General features: G+C 37.9%; 1 protein-coding gene and 2 pseudogenes across 2 annotated transcripts; 1 reads left to right on the top strand and 2 right to left on the bottom strand.

Moving 5' to 3' along the window:
• Window positions 1-460: 460 nt before the first annotated feature.
• Window positions 461-2,954, bottom strand: LOC147927992 (wall-associated receptor kinase 3-like; annotated as a pseudogene). The gene is made up of 3 exons (XR_015579403.1): window positions 2,022-2,954; window positions 1,725-1,915; window positions 461-1,670 (listed from the first exon to the last, which is right to left on the bottom strand). The product of XR_015579403.1 is annotated as a wall-associated receptor kinase 3-like (transcript).
• A 10,446-nt stretch (window positions 2,955-13,400) lies between these two features.
• Window positions 13,401-15,544, top strand: LOC147927991 (uncharacterized; annotated as a pseudogene).
• A 1,068-nt stretch (window positions 15,545-16,612) lies between these two features.
• LOC147927990 (wall-associated receptor kinase 1-like) lies at window positions 16,613-19,581 on the bottom strand. Its single transcript, XM_087483187.1, has 3 exons — window positions 18,393-19,581; window positions 18,103-18,276; window positions 16,613-18,013 (listed from the first exon to the last, which is right to left on the bottom strand). The coding sequence occupies exons 1-3, from the start codon at window positions 19,228-19,230 to the stop codon at window positions 16,827-16,829; spliced, it is 2,199 nt and encodes a 732-aa protein (XP_087339313.1). The 5' UTR covers window positions 19,231-19,581; the 3' UTR covers window positions 16,613-16,826.
• Window positions 19,582-23,645: the final 4,064 nt, after the last annotated feature.

The raw sequence follows: 23,645 nt of genomic DNA, 5'->3' as shown, positions 1-23,645 counted from the left end.
TGCTTATGTTTTTGTGTGTGAAAAATAATGAGAGGTTGTGCCTCTATATATAGTGGAAGGAGGGAGGTCTCAAGAAAATTTTCACTGAATATTCTCGGAGTGCTGCCCAAGTTTCTTGGAGTTCACACCAAGTCTTTCCAAAAAAATAAAGGAGCCTACAACAGTCTCAAGGGCCAAAAAGCCCAAAAGCCCAAAAGCCCAAGAGACCACAGCCCACAACTAGCCCAGCCCGCCCCGCATCCGTGCCTGGCCCGTCCCGCGTCCGTGCTTGGCCCAGCCCGGTTCGGTTTGGTTCGCGTGTGGGAATCTTCTCTCTTCCATCTACACCCTTTTGAAACTAGCAGAGTGTGAAACTATATATATGAGTGAAAAATAAGTCATATTTCCGATGTGGGATATTTCCCAAACCATCCCAAGTAGCTTACTTCACACTCTTATTTCTCATTCAAATCAACTCCTTTTTGGACGTATGAATATACCACCTTGTAGTACTCGTTACCAGCTTTCCATTGCACTATCAACCCAACAATTCCGATCAGCCATTTGGCCGGAAGGTCGCCGGAAAGTCACTGTCCCAAAACCTGCAATTTTCTGAAACTTCTTTCTGAAAATTCAGTTCCAACACATTCTTGATGCTGTCATAACCACGGCTACTGGTATCGCCTTGTGCAGACAAGATGTGACCACTAATCAACTGTTCATTCTCCTCAGTATACTGATTCGACCACTTATGTTTTGGTTGTTTTGACTGTCAAGGCCTCTAGCTCCGCAGCTACTTCTTTCATCCTTGGCCTTTCCTCTCCCATCAGTCTTGTACATTCAACAGAAATTCTTGCAGCTTTCTTGATCTCCTCCCTCTGATTATCCTCCTTCACCACTTTCCCATCAATTACCTCATGCAACCTATTCTCTTTCGTGGCAGAAGCAAAGTAACTCACCAGATGTTTTGACTGCTGTGGCCGATCAAAGCATATTGCCTTTTGACCTGAGATCAGTTCCATGAGGACTACCCCGAAGCTATAAACATCGCTTTTTTCGTTCAGCAACCCTGTGGTGTAGTACTCTGGGTCTAAGTAACCTAGAGTGCCTTGCACCATAGTTGTGAGCTGCTCTTTATCCATCGGTATCAGCCTTGAAGCACCAAAGTCAGCTACTTTTGCAGTTAAGTTTTCATCCAGTAGGATATTGGCAGTCTTGATATCTCTGTGGATGATCAAAAAGAGTCCCACTGGGAATGAACTCATAGACTAACAATGGAACTTCAGTCTCTAAACAACACCCCAAGAGCTTTACCACGTTCCTATGGTTGATTTGTGAAAGCACGAGCACTTCGTTGATGAACTGCTCTACTTGGCTACTGTCTCCAATCCGAGCTTTCTTTATAGCAACGATGGAGTTGTCCGGTAATATACCTTTGTATACTGTTCCTTGGGCTCCCTGACCCAGGAACCTGCTCTCTTCATAACCATTGGTTGCTTCCTTCATGCCTTCCTCGGTAAAGATTTTGACATCAACTTTTGATGACCCTGCTATTGACATTCGATGTATCAACATGCCGCCGCCATTTTGCTCGAAGAATTGTTGTCGGAGCTCAGTGTTTTTCCGGTGCTTCGTTGTCTGTTGTATACAGCTAACGGCAATCAGGAGGAACAAGAAGCCGATGGTGGTTCCTAATCACATCATAGATGATTTGAGCGAGTTGATTAAAAGAAAGAATCTAGAACCAACCAATGAAGAAAGCTTAATTAATTACCAAGTAAAATTTGAGCAGCTCATAGTGGAGTTCATAGTGGCGGTTAAGTCGTAACCAGATGGGCACTTGCAATAGAAGCCTCCACCATCCTTGAGTCTACAGGTTTTGGGATCGGCACAATTAATTTATGGATACTGCTATTAGTAGTACACTCGTTGATGTCTGGTCCAAGGAAACCAAGCGCAAGATGCAACAAGACATGTATGTATGAGGAAAACAATTAACACAAAAAAAAAGAAGAAAGAAATATATTAATACCAATTAGTACCTTGACAACCGTTTGGAAGATATGGATTCCCATCAAAATCTTCTAAGCATTTGCAGATGTAACCCTTTCCACGAGTAGAATCAATACATTCACTATTCTCACGGCATATGCTTGTGTTTCCAGCTTGCTTGCATGTCTTGTTTCCAATAGACCAATCCAGTGACACAGGGAAACTCGTGAGATTCCGGAGGTTCTTCAGATCTTTTGAAGAACTGTAGTTAAACTGACCATATTCAACGAGAAAAGCGTAGGTGCAAGGATTAAACTGATATACAGAAGTTTTAAATTGACCTTCGGAAGCATTAAATTGGTTCACGAAACGATCTGAGCCATATTGGAATATATTGGTATCCGACCGGACAGAGACGTCTGTTTTGCAGCAACCTACACCATTACATTCTCCATTTTCCTCCGGAAGTGCATTGCATAATGACAGGCATCCAGTTGAGTAATTTTTCTTGCCAAAAGTGCTCAGAAGTGCCAAAGCGTTACAGCCTACTAAATAAAACTTGTTGTTGGCCGAGAGAGAGAAACTACCACGCAGCCGATACCCGATGAGAGTTTCATTAGTACTATTCCTCTGCTCGTCGTTGCAAAGTGAAGATCGGTTAAAGATAAAACTAAGCTGGCTACTGTGGTTAAAAGTTTTCACTTCATTTTTGTTGCCTATGTAGAGATTCTGTTTCTCGTCGCAGGTGAGACTAAAACTGTCATCCCCCGGATAGTAACAACCTGAAGAAATGCCAAAAGGGTAGTCGATTGTGATGTTGCCACATTTAGTTTGGCAATCCTTGCGAGGTTGATGTTGCCCCTTCACCAGCTGCTGCGTATATGCAAAGAAGAAAATAGCAACCAAGAACACACCCTCCTGCAACTTCATCTTCTACCTTATTCTCTCTCTTTTTTTCTTTCTTTTCTCTCTAAATGTGTTTCTCTTTTGAGGTTTCTCTCATCGCCACCTTATTGGCTTCTTATAGCTAGGAAACAAACACTTGTTTTGACATGTGCTCTTGATTCGTTTTCACTGACTCGTTGAATTTCAGATATCTTCCATACTAAAATTCAACATTGACCATGTCATTGTGATGCCAGAACAACATTTAAAGTATACAACTCCAAATTCCCATGTTATATCATCTCCCAACGTCTAAGTCTGCTTCCATTTTCCGGCAGTTGAATTTTTTTTTTTGCATGACTTTAAGACCACACGATGATTGGTGCTTACAACTTTACAAGTAATCTTACAAATGTGAAGAAAAGCAAAGATTCAGAGTTGAGACTACACACGTTCAAAAAATTTAAATATGTCAACTTCAAACTTATAATTTATTTTCTCTTTTCTTTGCGTGGAGGATTTTGAGTTTATAAATGTCAACAAGTTCTTGAAGCGTTTGAATAGTTCTTGCCCTATATTTGTCGCTGGCTTACTCTTCAAGAGGATCTCTATTAGAAATTTCCATGCAAATCCACCACTTTCACCAAATGAAAACAAGAGTTATTTCCAAGAAACTGCGAGAAAATCTTGAGCAAAAACATTCTTTAATTTGACAGACCAGACATAGAAAATTTCAAGGGATTGTTTTGTAGAGGTAACTCTGTCAATTTACTATATACAAATACAATCTTTGACAGACCGGCTATTTCATGTTTCTCCGATGATTATGGCTCATTTTGATTGGCTCGCTCGTCAAGTCGTCACTAATATGAAAGCTATTGTTTTTTAATTTTTTGTTAAGAACCATCGTTTACTAAAAGATCATATATCTAACAAAAAAAAAAATTGATGATTACAAAAGGGATCTCATTACAAAACCAGAGCAATCTTAGAATTGCAGCACGAATGATAAATTTAATTTAGAAAATGCAATATTAGAATTGTATGTAGAGTAACAAAGCAATATATGAGTCAAGGCTCTCATCATCAAATAGGTAGTTTGAAGCAAATGAGCCTTTTGGAGTTACGTACATACCACGCAACATACAAATATCAATTGAGGCGGGAAGGCCTAATAATATTTTAAATATTGGGTTCAAGAAGGTTTGTGGCTTCTTCCTTTAATTTTCCCAGGTGAAGTTAATGTTGTAGCTTAAGGACTTCAACTTACATTTTTGCAATACGTGGCCTTTCCTCTCTTGTACACTCAACAACAACTCTGGCCACTTCTGTGGATCTCTCTTTCATTATTGCAGACATGTTCCCACTTCCCCAGAAATTGCAGGAATCTCCAATACTACAATCACTACACGAAAACCTGCAGATTAGGACTACCATTTGTGACTGAATTTTTAGTCGCAAACTTTTGTGACCGTTAAGCGACATATTTGCGACGGACTAACGACACCAAATTACATTTGCAACATCGTTGCTATTATGCGACTGTTTTGGAACAATGTATCGACAATAAAGAGTTAGTTGCAAAATAATCACAATTGATGACGAATTAAAGACTGAAGATTTAGTCGGCAACACGAGTCGCAAAACTGTCTTAAAAGCACGACGTATTTGCCACTTCTAGTTTGCTTTAACATTTATAGTCACAGATCAGTCGATAAATGATGTCGGTAATAAACGTGGTAAATATGAAATTTTTGCGTTTGTACTGAACATTTGCGACCTTTATTTTGTCTCTATTAGGTTGTTCAAGAGTAGTAAACAAGTCGTAGTTTGCGACTCTTTTTTTGTAGTCGCAAATGCATCGCAAGGAAGTCGGTCAGTGATGTCGGCAAAAAACGTCGTAAATGTTGAAGTTTGCTTTTGTACTGAACTTTTGTGACAAAATAGTCGTAATTTGCGACCGTTTCACTGGTAGTATCAAAGGAGTCGCAATGTTTATACTATATAAGGCATCACTCTCACCATTCCATTCATATCGCTCTCATTAGTGTTTAAGTACAAAGACTGACAGGAAAAAAAAAGTCAGAAAAAAAAAAGGAGTTTATTTTTAGAGGAGAAGAAAAGAAAAAAGAAAAAAGAGTTTTTTTTGTAGAGGGAAAGAAAAAAAAAAGTGATTTTTAAAAAAAGTGGTGGAAAAACTATGTGGAATTCATCTCGAGAGTGGATATATAATCGGATCGACGGAAGAACAAATAATATCTCTAAAGAATTTTTGGCGGGGTGGAGGAGTTCATGAATTTCGCAAACAGCTAGCCTTTAGCACAAAACAGTAGAGATAGGTTTTACTGTCCTTGCGTAAAATGTCATAACGATGTTATTTTGCATGGTACGACAATATCTAATCATTTGCATAGTAAATGATTTATGCCAAATTATTATGTATGGTCTGAACAAGGAGAAGATTATAATGTGCTAGGGTAGGAACCAGTAGTCATTATCCTAATACAGGTTATACTAGTACTGGTAGTCAACCTGGTAGTCAACTTGGTAGTCAACCAATAGGATTTGAGGGAAATGTGTATGCTGAGATTGTGAATGATGCATTTCATGGTACCACGCCTTTTAATGAGTATCATGAATATGAAAGTGGATATGATAATGTTCAAGAAGAACCTACTCAAGAGGCGAAACGGTTCTACGACATGTTAGATGCTGCAAATACTCCACTTTATGATGGATGTCATGAAGGTCATTTGCAACTATTGTTGGCGTCTAGGTTCATGAACATCAAGGTAGACAATAATTTGTCTGAGGCATGCATGGACGATTAGGCTGAATTGTTTACGGAGGTTTTACCAGAGGGTAATCAAGCTACTCGTTCATACTACGAGACAAAGACTTTAGTGCGAAAGATAGGATTGCCATACCATACAATTAATGTATGTATAGAGAATTGTATGCTCCTCTCGAAAGAAGATGGGAATTTGGATCATTGCAAGTTTTGTGGAAATCCAAGGTACAAAAATAGTGAGGGAAGAACTAGAATACCCTTCAGTCGTATGTGGTATCTACCTATTGCTGATAGATTGAAGAGGATGTACCAATCTGAGAAGACCGCATCATCAATGAGATGGCATGCTGAGCATGATTCAGAAGATGGAGTAATGTGTCATCCATCTGATGCGCCAGAATGGAAGAATTTCCAACATTTACATCCCAGATTTGCACAAGAAAAACGAAACGTTTACCTTGGGTTATGTACAGATGGTTTTAATCCGTTTGGGATGTCCAAAAATCATTCTTTGTGGCCTGTGATCTTAACTCCATACAACCTACCTCCAGATATGTGCATGAACATCAAGTATTTATTTCTTATGATTCTGAACTCTGGACCAAACCACCCACGAGCCAGCCTTGATGTTTTCCTCCAACCATTAATCGATGAGTTAAAGGAGTTATGGTATAATGGGGTTGAGGCTTATGATATCTCACTAAATGAAAATTTCAACATGAAAGCTATTTTTATGTGGACAATAAGCGATTTTTCAGCGTACGGTATGTTGCCGGGATGAACTACACATGGAAGATTAGCATGTCCAATTTGTATGGATGACACTGGTGCTTTTCAATTACCAGCTGGGAGGAAAACATGTTGGTTTGACTGTCATAGGAGATTTCTTCCTACAAGTCATCCAATGCGGAAGAATAAAAAGGACTTTTTGAAGGGAAAAGATTCGTTGAATGTCTATCCACCTGCATCTCTGACTAGTCAAGCTATATATGAGCGTATAAGGAAAGCCAAAGCACCTAAAACATCTGTCTGCGGTGGGAATGGACACGAAAAGAAAGTTAAAGGCTACGGAAGATGGCATAATTGGCATAAAGAAAGCATATTATGGCAGTTACCGTACTGGGTCGATCTGAATTTAAGGCACAACCTGGATTTGATGCACATCGAGAAGAATGTCTTTGATAACTTGATGTACACTGCTATGAATGTAATTCGCCACGAAGAAGGTGAAGTACCTGTATATCCGATACCAGTACCAGATATATTCACTCAAGTGGGTCGTCCATGCGGTAAATGTAGTGAATTTTGGTTAACTGAAAAATATTACAAATGCGCACATGCATATGTTCTGCACAATTGTGCCTATTTCCAGCCACATGAGAGGTATTTGCAATTCACCAAAATTAATTATAACCATATATTCTTAGGTAAATTTTAATATATCTACTTTATGTTGACAAAACACAGATTGTTGGAGGCGCAAATTCGATATGAATATCCAGGACTATCTGATGAAGATGTGAGGTCGAAAAGAGATGAAGATTTTCATGAATGGATTAAGCAATATGTATGGATGACTATCCACCTATCTACTATATAAACATGATAAATATTGTCTTTTAAAATTTTGTTTACTAATATTACACATGTGCGTGCTGGTTTTGAAACTTTTCCTCCATGGGTCCATGAAGTCGTGGACGGTCCTGAAAATAAAGTCAAGTCATGGCCAATATATTTAAAAGAGGTTATTTGTTTCACACCAAAGCTCACGGTCTCACTAAAAAAACAATGAATTATGGGGTATGTGTCCGAGGACAAACTTATTCTGATGCATCTGACGAGGACGATTTTTACGGGACCGTTAAAAATATCATAGAGCTTACGTATCCAAGATTTTTGAATTTACGGATCACACTTTTCTATTGTGAATGGTATGACCCTACTCGAATACGCGATGGAGGCATTGTTGATGTGTTGTCATCAATGAGATACCAACATTATGAACCATTTATATTAGGTATTGTTCTATTTAAAATAAATATTTATATTTGTATATATATATATATATACACATCTAATTGGAGACTTCTTTTTGACGTGTAGGTTCTCAAGCTGATCAAGTTTGTTATCTTTCATATCCTCACACTAAACGACCTCGAAAATTTTGGCTCAACCTTGTAAAAGTTAATCCAAGGCATGCTGTACAAAGAAATTTAAAAGAAAATGAGGTTGTTATATTGCAGCAAACAGTTGATGATGGAATGACAAATACAATAGAGGAGATCATAATTGACAGTTTCGTAGATGGTAATCATCCTAATGAAGAAATTGATTTTGAGATCAACGACGCTGATCTAGAAGAATTTCTTGGTAACTACTCGTCGTCGTCTTCAGATGAGGATGAAGATGATGAAAATGAAAATGAGGAATACGATTAATTTTCATGTTTAAAATTTGTGTTTTTGTAATTTTATTACAATCTTAGACACTTGTGTTATTGTAATATAAGAGTTATGTTTTCTACTTGTTTTCTCTACTTATTAGTCACAAAAGAGTCGTAAACTACCACTACTTTGCGACTACGGTGTGACTAATATCTGAAGTTGTGATTGAATTGCTTCTCTTTAGCGACTGATTTAAATTAATTTAAGAATTTTTCAAATATGAATACAAAACATGTAACCTTATACATTTCTATTTATATCTGACGTATATTATTTACCAAATTTGTAAAACAAAATCAATAAAACACCAAATTTTACAATTATGTTCATATCCACCAAAACATTACATGTGTTTTAGAAAGGAAGAGTAGTTAAGGTTCTATATCTTTACAAAACACTTACAACTTATTTTGTTTGATGTTTTGTTAAACTTAAACTCTTAAATTAGAGTTTACATGATCAAAGAGTCCTATCCAATATGTTTTTGGTGATAAAATCCTAAATAAATTTATACTCATATTTCAGAGTCACAAATAAGTCACACTTTGAGACTCTAGTGTGACTGAATGTAATATTTGCGATTGTTTAGCCACTCTGTTTAATTTTTTAAAATTGTTCTGTTCAGTCACAAAATAGTTTTTAAGTACCACTACTTTGTTACGTTTTACCGACTCATTGAAAATTTCCCCAAAATTATCTGTGAAATAATTAGCGGTAATAATTTCCCCCCACATTAAAAAATTCCCCCCCCCCCCAACAAATTAAACCCGAAATTATACTCTTAATAATATCCCCAAACCCTTTCTCTCTGTTTGTTGGGGACCAAACTCTAGAATACCCTTGCAATCAAAAGTTTATTCATCAATACCCTTTTGTGGTCTAAATACCCTTTGACAAAGGGTTGACCAACATATCTCATTTTTACCCTTAACCCAAACCCATTTTTATTTAATAAATCAAAAAATTTTAAAAAGAAAAATATGTGGACCCCATCAATTTTTCTCCACCGATCGGGTTCCTTCTCTCTCCCCTCTCTCTCCTCTCTCTCTCCCGATTTCGTCCTCGCTCCCCCCACTGTTGCTCCTCTCCTCCTTCCAATCGATACAAATCGAGTCCACAGAAATCGATTTGATTCCAAACGAAAGCAAAAGATTGGGATTGAAGCAAACAACAAAGCAAAGCAAAAGATTCAGGTGATATTCTTACATTTATTTACCAATGCAATTAGGGTTCTTGTGTTGTTGAGGTTCATCCTAAAGCAATTAGGGTATATACCTTGAATGCTCATTCAATTTATTCTCATTTGTATTAGTGTCGAAATGGGTCGCATACTAAGTGGATTCTAACACTTCATTCGAACTGAATCGTAAAAATATTCCGAAATAAATAGTGATTTTGTGGAGTCGATGTAGTACAACTGGTAGACTAGGTATAACTGATACGGGTACAATCGCTAGCTAGTATTTGGTACAACTGGTAATAGTTTGGTACAACTTAGACGGGTACAACTAGCACAAGTTTGGTACAACTTGGTAATACTATTTACACGACAGAGGTTCCAATGTGAGTTTTTTATTTTATTTCAGGCACAATGAATAATAATCGTCGGATAATCATCGTTTTTGATTACGGGGGATATTATGCAACAAGGGAAAATGAACTAAGATGGATTTCAAGAGAAAAAGTTCATCAATCTCTTAGAATGGAGACATCTATTGAAGAGGTCAGTTATTCTGCATTGGTTCAGAAAATATGCAGAAAGGCAAAGGTTGATGAAACTATGACTGAGCTAAAATTGAGTTACGTTCCCGAATCAGTGCATCCTAAGAGACCGATACACATACGTGATGATGATGATCTGATGTGTTATTTGTAAATGAATCCAGATCAATTCCAAGTTTTGCATGTGGAAGTCGTGAATGATGTTGAAATAAATCAGGGGGATGAGCAAAGTCGAGGAACTGTACGTTGTTCACTTAATGTCAAGACGCATACGTGCTTGAGGTCAGATACAAGTACAATGAGGAGAAAAAGGAGAGGCACACCATTGGATGGAGCAGTGGGCATTGGGGTATTCGAGGACGATATATCCAGTTCCTATCATGTCTATGTGGATGGTCCGTGACGATGTACGTGCTAAGATTGTTCTTCCTAATTTTTATGTCACAAAAAGAGGAAGAAAACCAACAAAAAGGATTCCATCAGCCGGAGAACATGGACGCAGGAAGAAGAAGAAAAATTTGAGTAGGAGCTGGTTTGATAGTGAGGGTTCTCGGACTTAGTTTCTTATTTGGAGAACTTAGTAAAACTTATTTTTCCCTCGGTACAACTATTGTCATTTGTGTGTGTTTGTTTTTTATGGATTATCTTGATAGACATGTTTGCTTATCTTTAAGGGAAAACTTATTTCAGTTAAATTGTGATTATTTTCCTTAGGTTAGTTGCCAAAAATAATTATATTATTATTTATAATTAAAAATTGTAATTAAAATTTTATAATTAAAAATTGATAATTAAAAAAAAACAAAATAACTATATTATTATTTATAAATTTTCAAATAAAAATAAATATGACAATTATATAAATAATTAACAACAAAAATATTAAATATACATAACTAATTGAAAGAAAGAATTGTCATAACAATTTTCATCATATTCAAGGTTTATCATGAAACACCTTATACTTTAAGGGTTACTTTGTCGTTGTAAACCACATATAATTACAAAAGTTTAGAAAATTATGTTTTCAAACATATGATCGCATGAACATGTGTAAATGTATCTCAATTAACCATAAACCATGTGTGCAACTAAAATTATTGGGTTTTGACATGGTATAACTAATTACAATAAAAAATTCGGAATTGTACAACTTGTCAAGATCGGTACAATTTGAAAACTTGGAACAACTAGTGCATTTTGGCGGCTACACATGTGTAAATTGGCGGCTACACATGTGTAAATTGGCGGCTACACGTGTTTAAATTGGCGACTACACGTGTTTTTTATGTGTCAAACAAAATTTCAATTTTTGAAAAATTAAATTGGAGCGAATTATCTAGGGCTTCCAATCGATTTGCGATTTTGGGGGGTCCAAAAAAAAATCATTCCTCTCCCCTCTCCCTCTCTCTTGCGATTTCTGGGTCCAAAAACAAAAACAAAATTTCCTCTCTCTGGGTTTTCTGGGTTTTCGATTTCTGGGTTTACTGGGTTTTCGGGAGTTTTCGATTTCTAGGTTTTCTGGGTTTTCGATTTCTGGATTTTCGATTCCTCTCTCTGGGTTTTCGATTTCTGGGTTTTTGCGATTTCTGGGTCATCTCAAATCTTGAAATCTAATATAGACAGCTGAAGATGGATAGGAGCAGAGATATGAAGAAAATTAAGAAAATATGTTTTCTCGTTTTTTTTGGATGTTTTCTTGTGGTATGTCTCGGAAGATGGTACGACTAAGTAGAACTTTTTCTTGGAAGATGGTACAACTACGTAGTACTTTGTAATAGTACAACTAAGTAAAACTTGTTCTTTGTAATGGTACAACTAAGGATCGTTTGTGTGGTTCCATTTGCCGATTGCCGGTAATTTGTCTTGTTCTTGTGTGTTATTTTGTCTGCTTAAACACACAACATAAATTTTGATGCAAACTGAGTGTTGTACTTAAAAACATAGTTGTACTTACTTTAACATTCCAACCAAGTTGTACCTAAAAACATAGAGTTGTACTTAAAAAAGAGAGTTGTACTTAAAAAAAGAGAGTTGTACCTAGTTAAACATTCCGAGTACTTAAACAAAAACCATAAAAACAACCAAAGAGTTCACATACTGACTCATAAAGGTTCACATGCTCCTTACTTTTTTGAGTTTTTCTGCCTTGTTATAATAGGAGTCCTTACGACAACGGAAGGTCCCGTCCCCTTCTTACGCCGTGCGAAGCAACAACATCCACATACCTATCAACTTATGATTCAAATCCTTAGGCATATGGAAGAAATGCTTGAACTGTGGGTGCCCTAAGAACCAATCTAACTCCTCTTCTTTAAGATGACCGCCTAATAAGTTTACCGTCTCTGAAATAAAACACTTTCCAGACATCTTGAAAGGCTTCGTATACTGGGAGTAATCGAAGTACATATTCAGAGGTTGCATTACGTCGCATTCATCCTCAGATCCCTGCAAGACACATATCTAGTTATACCAAGTTTTTCTAAGTTATACTTTTTCTAAGTTTTCCTAAGTTATACAGTTATACTTTTTAGAACGAATTCTTATTTGAACGGTTATACAATATAGAGAAGATACATACCGATGAATCCTTATCATTTGACTTCTCAATTGAGTTCGTCTTATCGGAATCACGTTCAGATTCATCCCCACGATTTCCTTCTTCTTCGAGATCTGCTGGGGGATTCAATTTTTCCATATAGCTTGGGTTCTTTGTACGAACCATTACGACTCTTGCACACAAAAAAACAACTGATTTCAACTTCCACTTCACTCCAATTCATGAAAGAAATCGACGAAATCCCAAAATTGAAAACCAAATTACCGATTTTGAAAAACAAATAACCCAAATTCGAGAAACACCAACCGATTTCAACTTACCCAGAATCGAGTTATCTTTAGTTGCACTTGAGGGAGAAGAATAATTAAGCGGGATTTGATCGAGGGAGAGGGGATTTCGTGAATGAAGGAATTCGAAAAGTTGGTTGTTAAAAAGGAGATCCGATTTTAAGTGGATTGTCCGAATTTTGTGAGTTTAGGTAGGTATAAGGTGGTTGGATCTGCATATAACAAAAGGATATTAGGATTTTTTGTCTTTAACCACATTTTTAACTAAAAAAAATATATATATATGTTTGTTATTATCGAAGGATATGAGAATAGAAGTTCGATTGCAAGGTATATTAGATTTTAGTCCTAGATTTCCCCAAACCCTAAAATCTCTCTTCTCGATTTCCAATTCATATCTCTCTTCTCTTTGATTTCGCTTAAACCTTCTTTTTCTCTAATAATTTCTGAGGTCTTCTCCGATGAAATCCGGTGGTGGTCGTGGTTCTAAATCCGGTGGTGGTCGTGGTGCTAGATCTGGCGGTGTTGGTAGATCTGCCGGCGGTTTGAGACCAACCAGAGATATTGCTTCGTCGTCTCAGTCCTCTAACCCTTCCTCCAACAACGAGACTTCTACACACTCCCAACATTCTCATCACTCGCTTCCATCTCAGTATATGCCGGCACCGATGCAGCAGTATTCTTGACAACCTTCTCCTCAGCCACAACACCGAGGCTTTCAACAACAGCTCCACTCCCAGATGCAGAAGCCACCACCACCGCGTCCACATGATCCGGTGTATCAACAGCCGGCTCCTTTGAATTCGGGATACCAACCGCCGCTTCAAAATCTTGGATATCAACCACCGCTGAACCATCCGGCTTATCCACTGCCGCTTCATAATCTGGGGTTTCAGCCGCCGGCTCCTCTGAATCCGGTGTATCAACAGCCGGCTCCTCAGAATCCGGGGTTCCAACCGCCACCGGCTCAGAATCAGGAGGATCAAGAGCATCCACCACCGGCACAGAATCAGGAGAATCAAGACTTCCAACAGTAACTTGAGGACTTGCTTGCACTTCCTGGTCGACAGCATCTTCCGATCTTGAGTCCACATCCCATCCCCGACACTCAAAGTATATGGTAAAATATTTTTTCCTTTTATTTTCTCATTTGATTATCGTTTAGATAAAGAAGTAGAAGAAAGTTTTGTGTGTTGTGTTGTAAAGTTTAAGTTGTGTTGTGAAGTTTGGTTCTTTTACATTACACTTTTCTATTGTGATTCATTTGTTTATGTTTGATGGCTTGTAGTTTATAACTTAACACTCTCATATTTATGTAACAGGTTTGGACGAGACAAAGGAAAGCTATCTCGTGTTATTTATGGGATTTTTAGGAGAAAGTTTGATGGTCCATACTTCAGCTGGAAGGCTACGCCCTTACACATACGAGAGAGATATTTTAGATCCTTTGCGGTAATATGTGACACAATTTCTATTTTTTTACTATTCTAAGTTAATGAGTTTGTCTTCTGTTTACTTACTTGACACTTACTTTACATTGTTGTACTGTGTAGCGAAAATACAACTGGGATGTTGCGATTACTGAGCTTGTGAGAGAAGGATTTTTGAAGATAGCGAAAAAAAGAATGAAAGGAATTGTAAGCCAAGCAAAGACGCATGCTGAGCCACCGATTTGGATCAATCCTACGCTTTGGAGAGAAATGTGGGAGCATTGGGACACATCCGAAGCTAAGGAGAAGAGCTCTAATGCATCCCAAGCCCGTACTTCTGATCGTGGCGGTCTTGGACTCCACAAACATCTATCCGGCCAGAAATCTTACTTGCAAATTCAACAAGTAACATTCTTTTTATCCATTGTAGGAAGAAAAATTGGGACGTCCTGTCTCGCTTGGAGAGGTGTTTGTCGCAACACATACAAAGGCAGATGGAAGTTTTGTTGATCAGAAGGCCAAACAAGTTGTTGAGACATATGAGAAGAACATAGAAGAGGTAATGTCTCAAATGGAGTTTGATGGTACAGACCACTCCTCGCCGGAATCTACTTATGCAACCATTCAACAAAAAGATGACATTTTCTTAAAGGCAATTTCCTGTACAATTGTCTTTGTCTTGCCTATGATAATTGTCTTATTTTGCTAAGCTAAGTATCTGATTTTGATTGGTATACTTTTGACTGATGCTTAAGAATCCTTGATATTGATATACTTTTGACTGATGCTTGAGAATCCTCGATGTTGATTATCTGGTTTTGTGTGATATTCCTATAAGTGATTTTTACATAACAACTTATAATCATGAATCTTTCATTATGTTTGTCTTGTTAATGCTTTTCTCTTTTACTGTTTGTTATGTTTTTTTTTGTGAATGATAAACTCTTCTTCTGTCTTAGTGTACTGTAACAGATGCCAAGGGAACCCCCTTTGGACTTGGAAGTCTCTCGGAGATAATCACCAAAGGGAAGAGAAAGGCTACTTATCCAAGCTCTAGTCCAACTTCGCTCTTAGAGATTCAAGAACAACTCCAGGTTGCTCGTCGTAAAGTCGCTGATCAAGATGAAGAAAATGCTCGACGTGTCAGAGAAGATGCTAGACGTGATGAGGAGCAACGTAACGCTCAAAACCGCATTGCAACCTTGGAGATGCTCATATCCTACTTGAAGACCAGTGATCCCGGGCTTGCAGAATTCTTGTCTACTCAACCACCAGCCCATGCGCCATTCACATCAGCAGCACCAGCAGCCAACATCACTCCAGCCACAGCGGCCAATGTCAACCCACCCGCACCAACAACTTCAGGAGCTATATCACCATCTACTTCACCAATCACTTCACCAGCGACTTCACCAACCACTTCACCTTTGTCAGTATCATCCTCTCATCCTTAACTAACTAATTCTATCTCTCTTAAGCCACTATAACTATTTTTTGGATTGTGTAGTAGTATTTCTATCTCCCTTAGCCTAAAACTATTTTCTGGATATGATCATTGAATGATTTGTATGTTTTTGGTTAATATCATTTACATGAATTCGGGATTTTAATTTTGATTCAGGTTTTTTTTTTTCAAATTTAATTGTATACTGTCCCAAATTACTAGTTATAGTTTCACTGATTTGCGACCATTTAAAATTTAAAAAACCACAAAACAAGTACCAAATTCGTTGTATATACGTCACGATTTTGGGACTAAAAATACTTAGTCTTCAGTCAGTCACAAAACATTCTGACTCCTTTGTGACTACCCTGTGACTGAAACAGCGACTATTTTAGGACCAAAAGTTTAGATTTTTAAAGTTCAGCCTCAACACTGTGGTGTTTAATCACTCTTCGAAACGTAGCTAATTTGTGACCCCCATATCGTCTGACCCAAGTCGTACTTTACAACTGCGTAAATAAGTTACTGTAAAGTCGTTAATTACGACGGTATTTTGCTGTCTGTCCGTAATCGCTAATTAACGACCATAATCCTTGTCTTCAATGTGTCGCAAAGAAGCGACTGTTTTGCGACCAAAACATTTTGTGACCAAATATTTGCGACGGTTTACAACAGTCCTTAAATTGTCGCACATACCGACTTAGCGACTGATTTGAGACGATTCTGTTGGTCACATATGACATGTTTTCGTGTAGTGAATCACAAACAAGACCATGTCAATGTAGCACGAGGAGAACGTTGAAGTATGCTTCATATTCCCATATGTATATATAATTTATGACAAGTGGGGGATGCAAGGATTCTTCAAATGGGAAGAAATGGTAATATATTATTGAATAGTGGACGACATTGCTCAACCTTCTTCGTCAAACTCTACTCTAATTATTTCCTTGACATACCCTTTTACTTAACAGTTATTTAAATTGATTTTCTTTTTTCACATATGAAAATTTTTGATTAATAGGGAAGATGTAGAAGAAGACTCCTGATCACAACATCCTCTGGTTTCTTTTGATGCTTTTTGTTGGAAAAAGTTTGAGTGTTCCTTAACGAATTTGTTTTTGTCGCCTTTATAACAACATATTACACTTAGAATATATGGAGTAGTTAGTTTTTTCTTTTTTAAAGAGATAACACCGTAAGACAAGAATATAAAGCATTAAGATTCCTTTACAACACAAGAAAAAATCACATTACATCTGCTTTTGTCAGAGCTGCTGGACTGATAAATATCAGCGGCCAGCTTCAATGTCTAATATTGCAACATTCTTAATGCTGTCATAGCCAGTGCTACTGGTATCACCCTGCGCTGATAAGATTTGAACACCAAGCAAGTGCTCAACCTCCTTCGGAAACTGATCTGACCACTTATGTTTGGTCGTTTTGGCTCTCAAGGCTTCTAGCTCTGCAGCAACGTCTTTCATCCTTGGCCTTTCCTCTCCCATAAGCCTTGTACACTCAAGAGCAATTCTTGCAGCTTCCTGGATCTCCCTTTGATTATACTCGTTCATCACTTGGCCATCAATAATCTCATGCAACTTATTCTCTTTCATGGAAGAAAGAAAATAACTCACTAGATGTTTTGAAGTCTCTAGCCGTTCAAAGCACAATGCCTTCTGACCTGAGAGCAGTTCCATAAGGACTACTCCGAAACTGTAAACATCGCTCTTCTCGTTCAGAAGCCCTGTGTTGTAGTATTCTGGGTCTAAATAGCCGAGAGTGCCTTGCACCATAGTTGTGAGCTGCTCTTGATCCATCGGTATCAGCCTTGATGCACCAAAGTCAGCTACTTTTGCGGTTAAGTTATCATCCAGGAGGATATTGGCAGTCTTGACATCTCGGTGGATGATTGGAATAGAAGCAGAGGAGTGAAGATAAGCAAGAGTTCCAGCGACTTCTACAGCTATTCTCAGACGGTGTTCCCATGTTAGAGAAGAATCAAACAGAGAACCGTGCAAGTGATCGAAAAGAGTGCCACTGTTAATGAACTCGTAGACTAGCAAGGGAACTTCGGTCTCTAGACAACATCCCAAGAGCTTGACCACGTTCCTATGGTTGATTTGTGAAAGCACGAGCACTTCATTGATGAACTGCTCAACTTGGCTACGGTCTCCTAGCCGAGCTTTCTTTATCGCAACTACAGAAGTATCTGGCAATATACCTTTGTAGACTGTCCCCTGGCCTCCCTGACCCAAGATTCTGCTCTCATCATAACCATTAGTTGCTTCTTTCATGCCTTCCTCAGTAAAGATTTTAACATCAGCATTTGATGGCCCTGCTCCTGAGAGTCGCTGTATCAACATGCCACCACCATTTTTCTCAAAGAATTTTTGTCGCAGCTCGGTGTCTTTACGACGCCTCAGCCTATGTTGTATGAAACTAACGCCAAGAAGGATGACCAAGAAGACGATAGTGGTCACTGATCACACGCATCGCAGAGACAGATAGATGATTAGAATGAGTTGATGCGGGAAGAAGTCCAGAAAAAAAGTGAGAGGGGAAGCTTACCAAGAAGAATCATAGCCCATCCAAACTCTTTACGCTTGCAGCTCATTGTGGTTGTATCTAAGCGGTAACCAGATCGACACTTACAATCAAAGCCTCCATCTCTGTTTCTACAGGTTTTGGGATCCGAACAATTATGTTTATGGTCACTGTTACTAGTCGTACACTCATTGATGTCTGGTCCAAGGTCAAAGAGAGGGCAAGATACAACAAGAAATATATGTATGAGGAAACCAATTAACACACAAGAGAAGAAAGAATGAAAGAAAGCAAAAGAAATTAATATAAAGTACCTTGGCAACCGTCTAAAATGTATGGATTCCCATCAAAACCTTGGTTACATGTGCAGATATACCCGCTTCTAGTAGTAGAATCAGAACATGTGCTGTTCCCACCGCATATGCTTGTGTTTCCAGCTTGCTCACATGTCTGGTTTCCAATAGACCAATCTAGTGACACAGGGAACTTCTCGACATTCCGCAGATTCTTAAGATCTTCTAAAGAACTGAAGATAAACTTATCATCTTCGACGAGAAAAGCGTAGGTGCAAGGATTAAATTTATGAACGGAAGTCATGTTTGGTATGCGAAATGAAGCAAATTTGTATGTATAATCCAAGGGGAGAGAGACGTTTGTTCTGCAGCAACCTACACCATCACATTTTCCATTTTTGGCCGGTGGAACATTGCATACTGACATGCATCCAGTTACATAATCGTCCATTCCAGAAGTGCCCACAACTCCTAAAACATTACAGCCTACTACAGTAAACTTATTGTTGGCTGAGAGAGATAAATCATCCAGTCTAAAATCGTAACTGCCCAAAATTTCATTTCCTTGGGCGTCGTTGCAAGAAGAGGATCCATTAAGCAGAACTTGTATCTGGCCGCGGTGATAAAAGTTTTTCACTTCAATGAGGCGTAAGACATGTGGCCTATCATCCTTGCAGGTGATACTGAAGCTTTCATTTCCGGGATAGTAACAACCTGAAGAAATGCCAAAAGGATACTCTATTGCGACGTTGCCACATTTAGTTTGGCAATCCTTGCGAGGTTGGTGTTGCCCCTTGACCAGCACCGTATAAGAAAGGCAGAATATAACCACCAAGAACAGACCCTCCTGCAACTTCATCTTCTACCTCTATTTTGTCTCTCTCTCTTTCTCTCTCTAACTTTGTTCCTCTTTTGAGTTTTCTCTCATCAGTCATCTCCTTGAGGCCTTTATTGTAGGAAAAGAACCTGTTCCCATTTTCTCAGAAATTGCAGGAAACTGCTAGACGAAAATTCAACTACTCAATCAAAACCCTGTACGTTTGCTTCAGTCTCTGTCCCGGCCCCTCTTATGTTTTCTTGATATTTTGTTTGCTTTAACTCCTAGTGAAGAGTCCAATTTGGTTTCTCCAAACAGTGAATTGTCTCTTACTATTCAAAGAATAAGACGCTTGGTATGTAATTGCAAGGAATCTTCCTTCTCTTTTTTTCTCTATGTACAAAAAATGAGAAGAGTAGTAAATATTAAGACTACAGTGTCACAAAGTCAACCACTTTTAACTTTTTCGTCAACGTCAATCATTACTAATAATAATCTCATTTGGATTGGCTCTACTCACTCTAATAGGCGTGAAAGCTGTTTTTGGAACCATCATTACTAATATCATCACTCAACAGAGCATATTTTTGTAACAGAAAAATTATTTTAATTGTTACAAAAGCAGAGCAATCTTATGCAACAAGAATGGTAAAGTTAATTTAGAAAACGAAAATATCAAAGTTTTAGGTAGAGTAACAAAAAAAATAGGAGTCAATGAGCCTTTTTCAAATCTAGCTACGTACATACCACCACGCAATACACAAGTATCAACTTTGGAGTCAGGATGGGATATCTAAACCCATTAGTTAGGTCCAAATACATATATATTATGGAGATTGAAGAACAAGAAGATCGAAAGTATTAAAAAACAAACACTAGACTCGAATTATAACTCTTTTGTTTTTTCCGTTAGCTTACACATCAAAGGGGAGTTATAAATAGAATAGTTGATGATCTATAAGATCGACCTTACATGGTTTTTTGAATGTCATTTTTTGATACTTAAACAGAGTGGTAATGATATATATCAGCGGCCAGCTTCAGTGTCCAATGTTGTCATAGCCACTGCTACCTGTTTCTTCTTGTGCTCAATATCCTCTTCTTCAGGTTATTATAATATCATCTACTTTCCTCTCCCGTCACTCTTGTACAGTCAACAAAAAATCTTGCCGCTTTCTCTCTTTCATTATTGCAGTCATGTTCCCATTTTCCAAGAAATTGCAGGATTCTGAAATACTACAACACAAACAAGACCAATTAAAAGTTATTAACAGTTATTTTAATTGGTTTTCTTTTCAACATATGAAAAGATTGATTAATAGGGAAGATGTAGAAGAAGAACCCTGATCACAACAACATCCTCTGTTTTCTTTTGATGCTTTTTGTTGCAAATTTTTTTAGTGTTCCTTAACGAATTTGTTTTTGTCCCCTTTATACCATATTATTTGTAGCCATTGTTTTTTTCCTTTTTTAAAGAGGTAACACCATGAGATAAGAATATGTGAAGCATTAAGATTCCTTTACAACACAAGAAAAAATCACATTACATTTGCGTTTGTCAGAGCTGGACTGATAAATATCAGCGGCCAGCTTCAATGTCTAATATTGATATATTCTTGATGCTATCATAGCCAATAATACTGGTATCACCCTGCGCTAATAAGATTTGAACCCCAAGCAAGTGCTCAACCTCTTTCGGATACTGATCTGACCACTTATGTTTGGTTGTTTTGACTCTCAAAGCTTCTAGCTCTGCAGCTACGTCTTTCATCCTTGGCCTTTCCTCTCCCATAAGTCTTGTACACTCAAGAGAAACTCTTGCAGCTTCTTGGATCTCTCTCTGATTATCCTCCTTCATTACTCGCCCGTCAATAATATCATGCAACCTATTCTCTTTCATGGCAGAAACAAAATAACTCACTAGATGTTTTGAGTTCTCTAGCCGTTCAAAGCACAATGCCTTTTGACCTGAGAGTAGTTCCATGAGGACTACCCCGAAGCTATAAACATCGCTTTTTTCGTTCAGCAATCCTGTGGTGTAGTACTCTGGGTCTAAGTAAACATCGCTTTAAGAAATTTCAGGAATATGCAAGACTAAAATTCAACTACAAAAACAAAACCAAGACCATGCCAATGGAGAATCTAGAACCAACGTGTACGTTTGCTTGGGTTAAACAGTGACAACTTTAGGTCTCGGTCCTCTCGTCGTTTCTTGATATCTTGTTCGTTTCCCTCATAGTGGGGTAGCCAATTTGGTTTTGTTAACAGTGACTTATTTTCTTACTACTATTCAAAGATTAAGAAGTTTGGTAGTTGCAAGGAATCCTCATACAATAGGAACGCTCTTCGTCAACTTCAGTCTCGGCTCTCTTATTTTCCTTATATTACACGGCAAATTTACTCTGTTTTTTCTTGACATATATTCCCACCTCAAAAATATTTTAATTATTATTCAAATAAGATAATTGCCTTTAAGTGGTACGATATGATGTAGGAATAAGACTCCCGAGTCATCTTCATCACAACATGCTCTGTTTTCTTCTGATGTTTTTATTACGAGTTGTTTCTTTAATTCAATTCCCAGCTATGACATCCCTTTTAGTTATTGATGAGTAACGAAACACATGATGAGTCAAGCTGTTGATCAAATATCAAGTTCGAACCAATTGACTCATTTTTTTTTTTTGAGTTTACCAAGCAACACACAAGGATCATATTTGAGAATGATCATCATACTTACTACGTACTTTAAATTATAGTATTTCTTCGTGAGTTGTTTTTTTCTTTCTTTTTTGGTTTGTAAGCACAATTATATATATCAATGTCATATGGGGAATCCCATTCACGAACACTACATTTTCTGATACCGAATTAACTAATGGTTAAGCATATAGCATTTTAGGGAAATTATGAAGATATAATTTATGATCTACAAGGATTTCTCACGCTTAAATATTCTTGCACAAAACAAAAAATAAAAGAAAAAAGAGATAAGCATTATTCAAAAACAAAAGACATGCATGTGATTTTTTATCAGCGGCCAGCTTCAATGTCAAACCTTGCTACATTTTAGCGCAAAAATCGAACTCAGAAAAGATGCGAATTATATTTAAATTAACGAAATCAGAAACAAATTACAACAACATAATATAAAGCATAAAATAAATCACGGAGGCAAGATATGATATCTCTTTCCTTAATTCAATAAATCGGCCATAAGTGCTTTCAGACAATCACGATTTATGAACCCCAGAATACAACCGATCACGAACTATTACAGTAGCACACCAGTAATAGAACTCAAGCGAACAGATCTACGTTATACTCTCGAGACTACTAAACTAAGAACTTACTTGAACTAAGTAAGGGAGAGGGAGAGAGAGATCTTCAGAGGAAGGAGTGCTTATGTTTTTGTGTGTGAAAAATAATGAGAGGTTGTGCCTCTATATATAGTGGAAGGAGGGAGGTCTCAAGAAAATATTCACTGAATATTCTCGCAGTGCTGCCCAAGTTGCTTGGAGTTCACACCAAGTCTTTCCAAAAAATTAAATGAGCCTACAACAGTCTCAAGAGCCAAAAAGCCCAAAAGCCCAAAAGCTCAAGACACCACAGCCCACGTCCACGACCAGCCCGGCCCGCCCCGCGTCCGTGCCTGGCCCATCCCGCGTCCGTGCCTGGCCCGTCCCGCGTCCGTGCTTGGCCCAGCCCGGTTCGGTTCGGTTCGCATGTGGGAATCTTCCCTCTTCCATCTACACACTTTTGAAACTAGAAGAGTGTGAAACTATATATATATATATATATATATGAGTGAAAAATCAGTCATATTTCCGATGTGGGATATTTCCCAAAACATCCCAAGTAGCTTACTTCACACTCTTATTTCTCATTCAAATCAACTCAGTTTTGGACGTATGAGTATACCATCTTGTAGTACTCGTTACCAGATTTCCATTGCACTATCAACCCAACAATTTCGATCAGCCATTTGGCCGGAAAGTCGCCGGAAAGTCACTGTCCCAAAACCTGCAATTTTCTAAAAATTCAGTTCCAACAATCCCCCACATGAATAGAAATAAGTCTAAACATATGATGACATAACTAACTCTATAGACTAACACTACTAGCTAGACTAGACAGACCTTCGAGAGTATATGCGAAAACTAATTGTATCTGAGTTGGTGGTGTTTTTCAACCTTGAACCGACTCATTGTTATACCTGTCGAGTTTACTCGGCCAGATGGTGAACATGATGTCTTGAACCATCCGGATTTGTATGTAAACTTAGACAGCAGGCATAACACAACTTCGTTTCTCGTAGAACGAGGTTCTCTATTGTGTTCATTGTGGCCTTGAACATGCCTGGTTAATCATGAGTGAACTTGGAGAGTATAGCCTCATATATTCTCCTAGAAACGGCCCCATTTCACACTCACAAGGTGATTTTAATAGCTGCTTGT

The sequence above is a fragment of the Camelina sativa genome, chromosome 14 (assembly GCF_030686135.1).
Source record: "Camelina sativa cultivar CO46 ecotype springtype chromosome 14, ASM3068613v1".
In the NCBI taxonomy this organism is placed as follows: Eukaryota; Viridiplantae; Streptophyta; class Magnoliopsida; order Brassicales; family Brassicaceae; genus Camelina; species Camelina sativa.
This window is presented reverse-complemented; position numbering and strand designations above follow the sequence as displayed.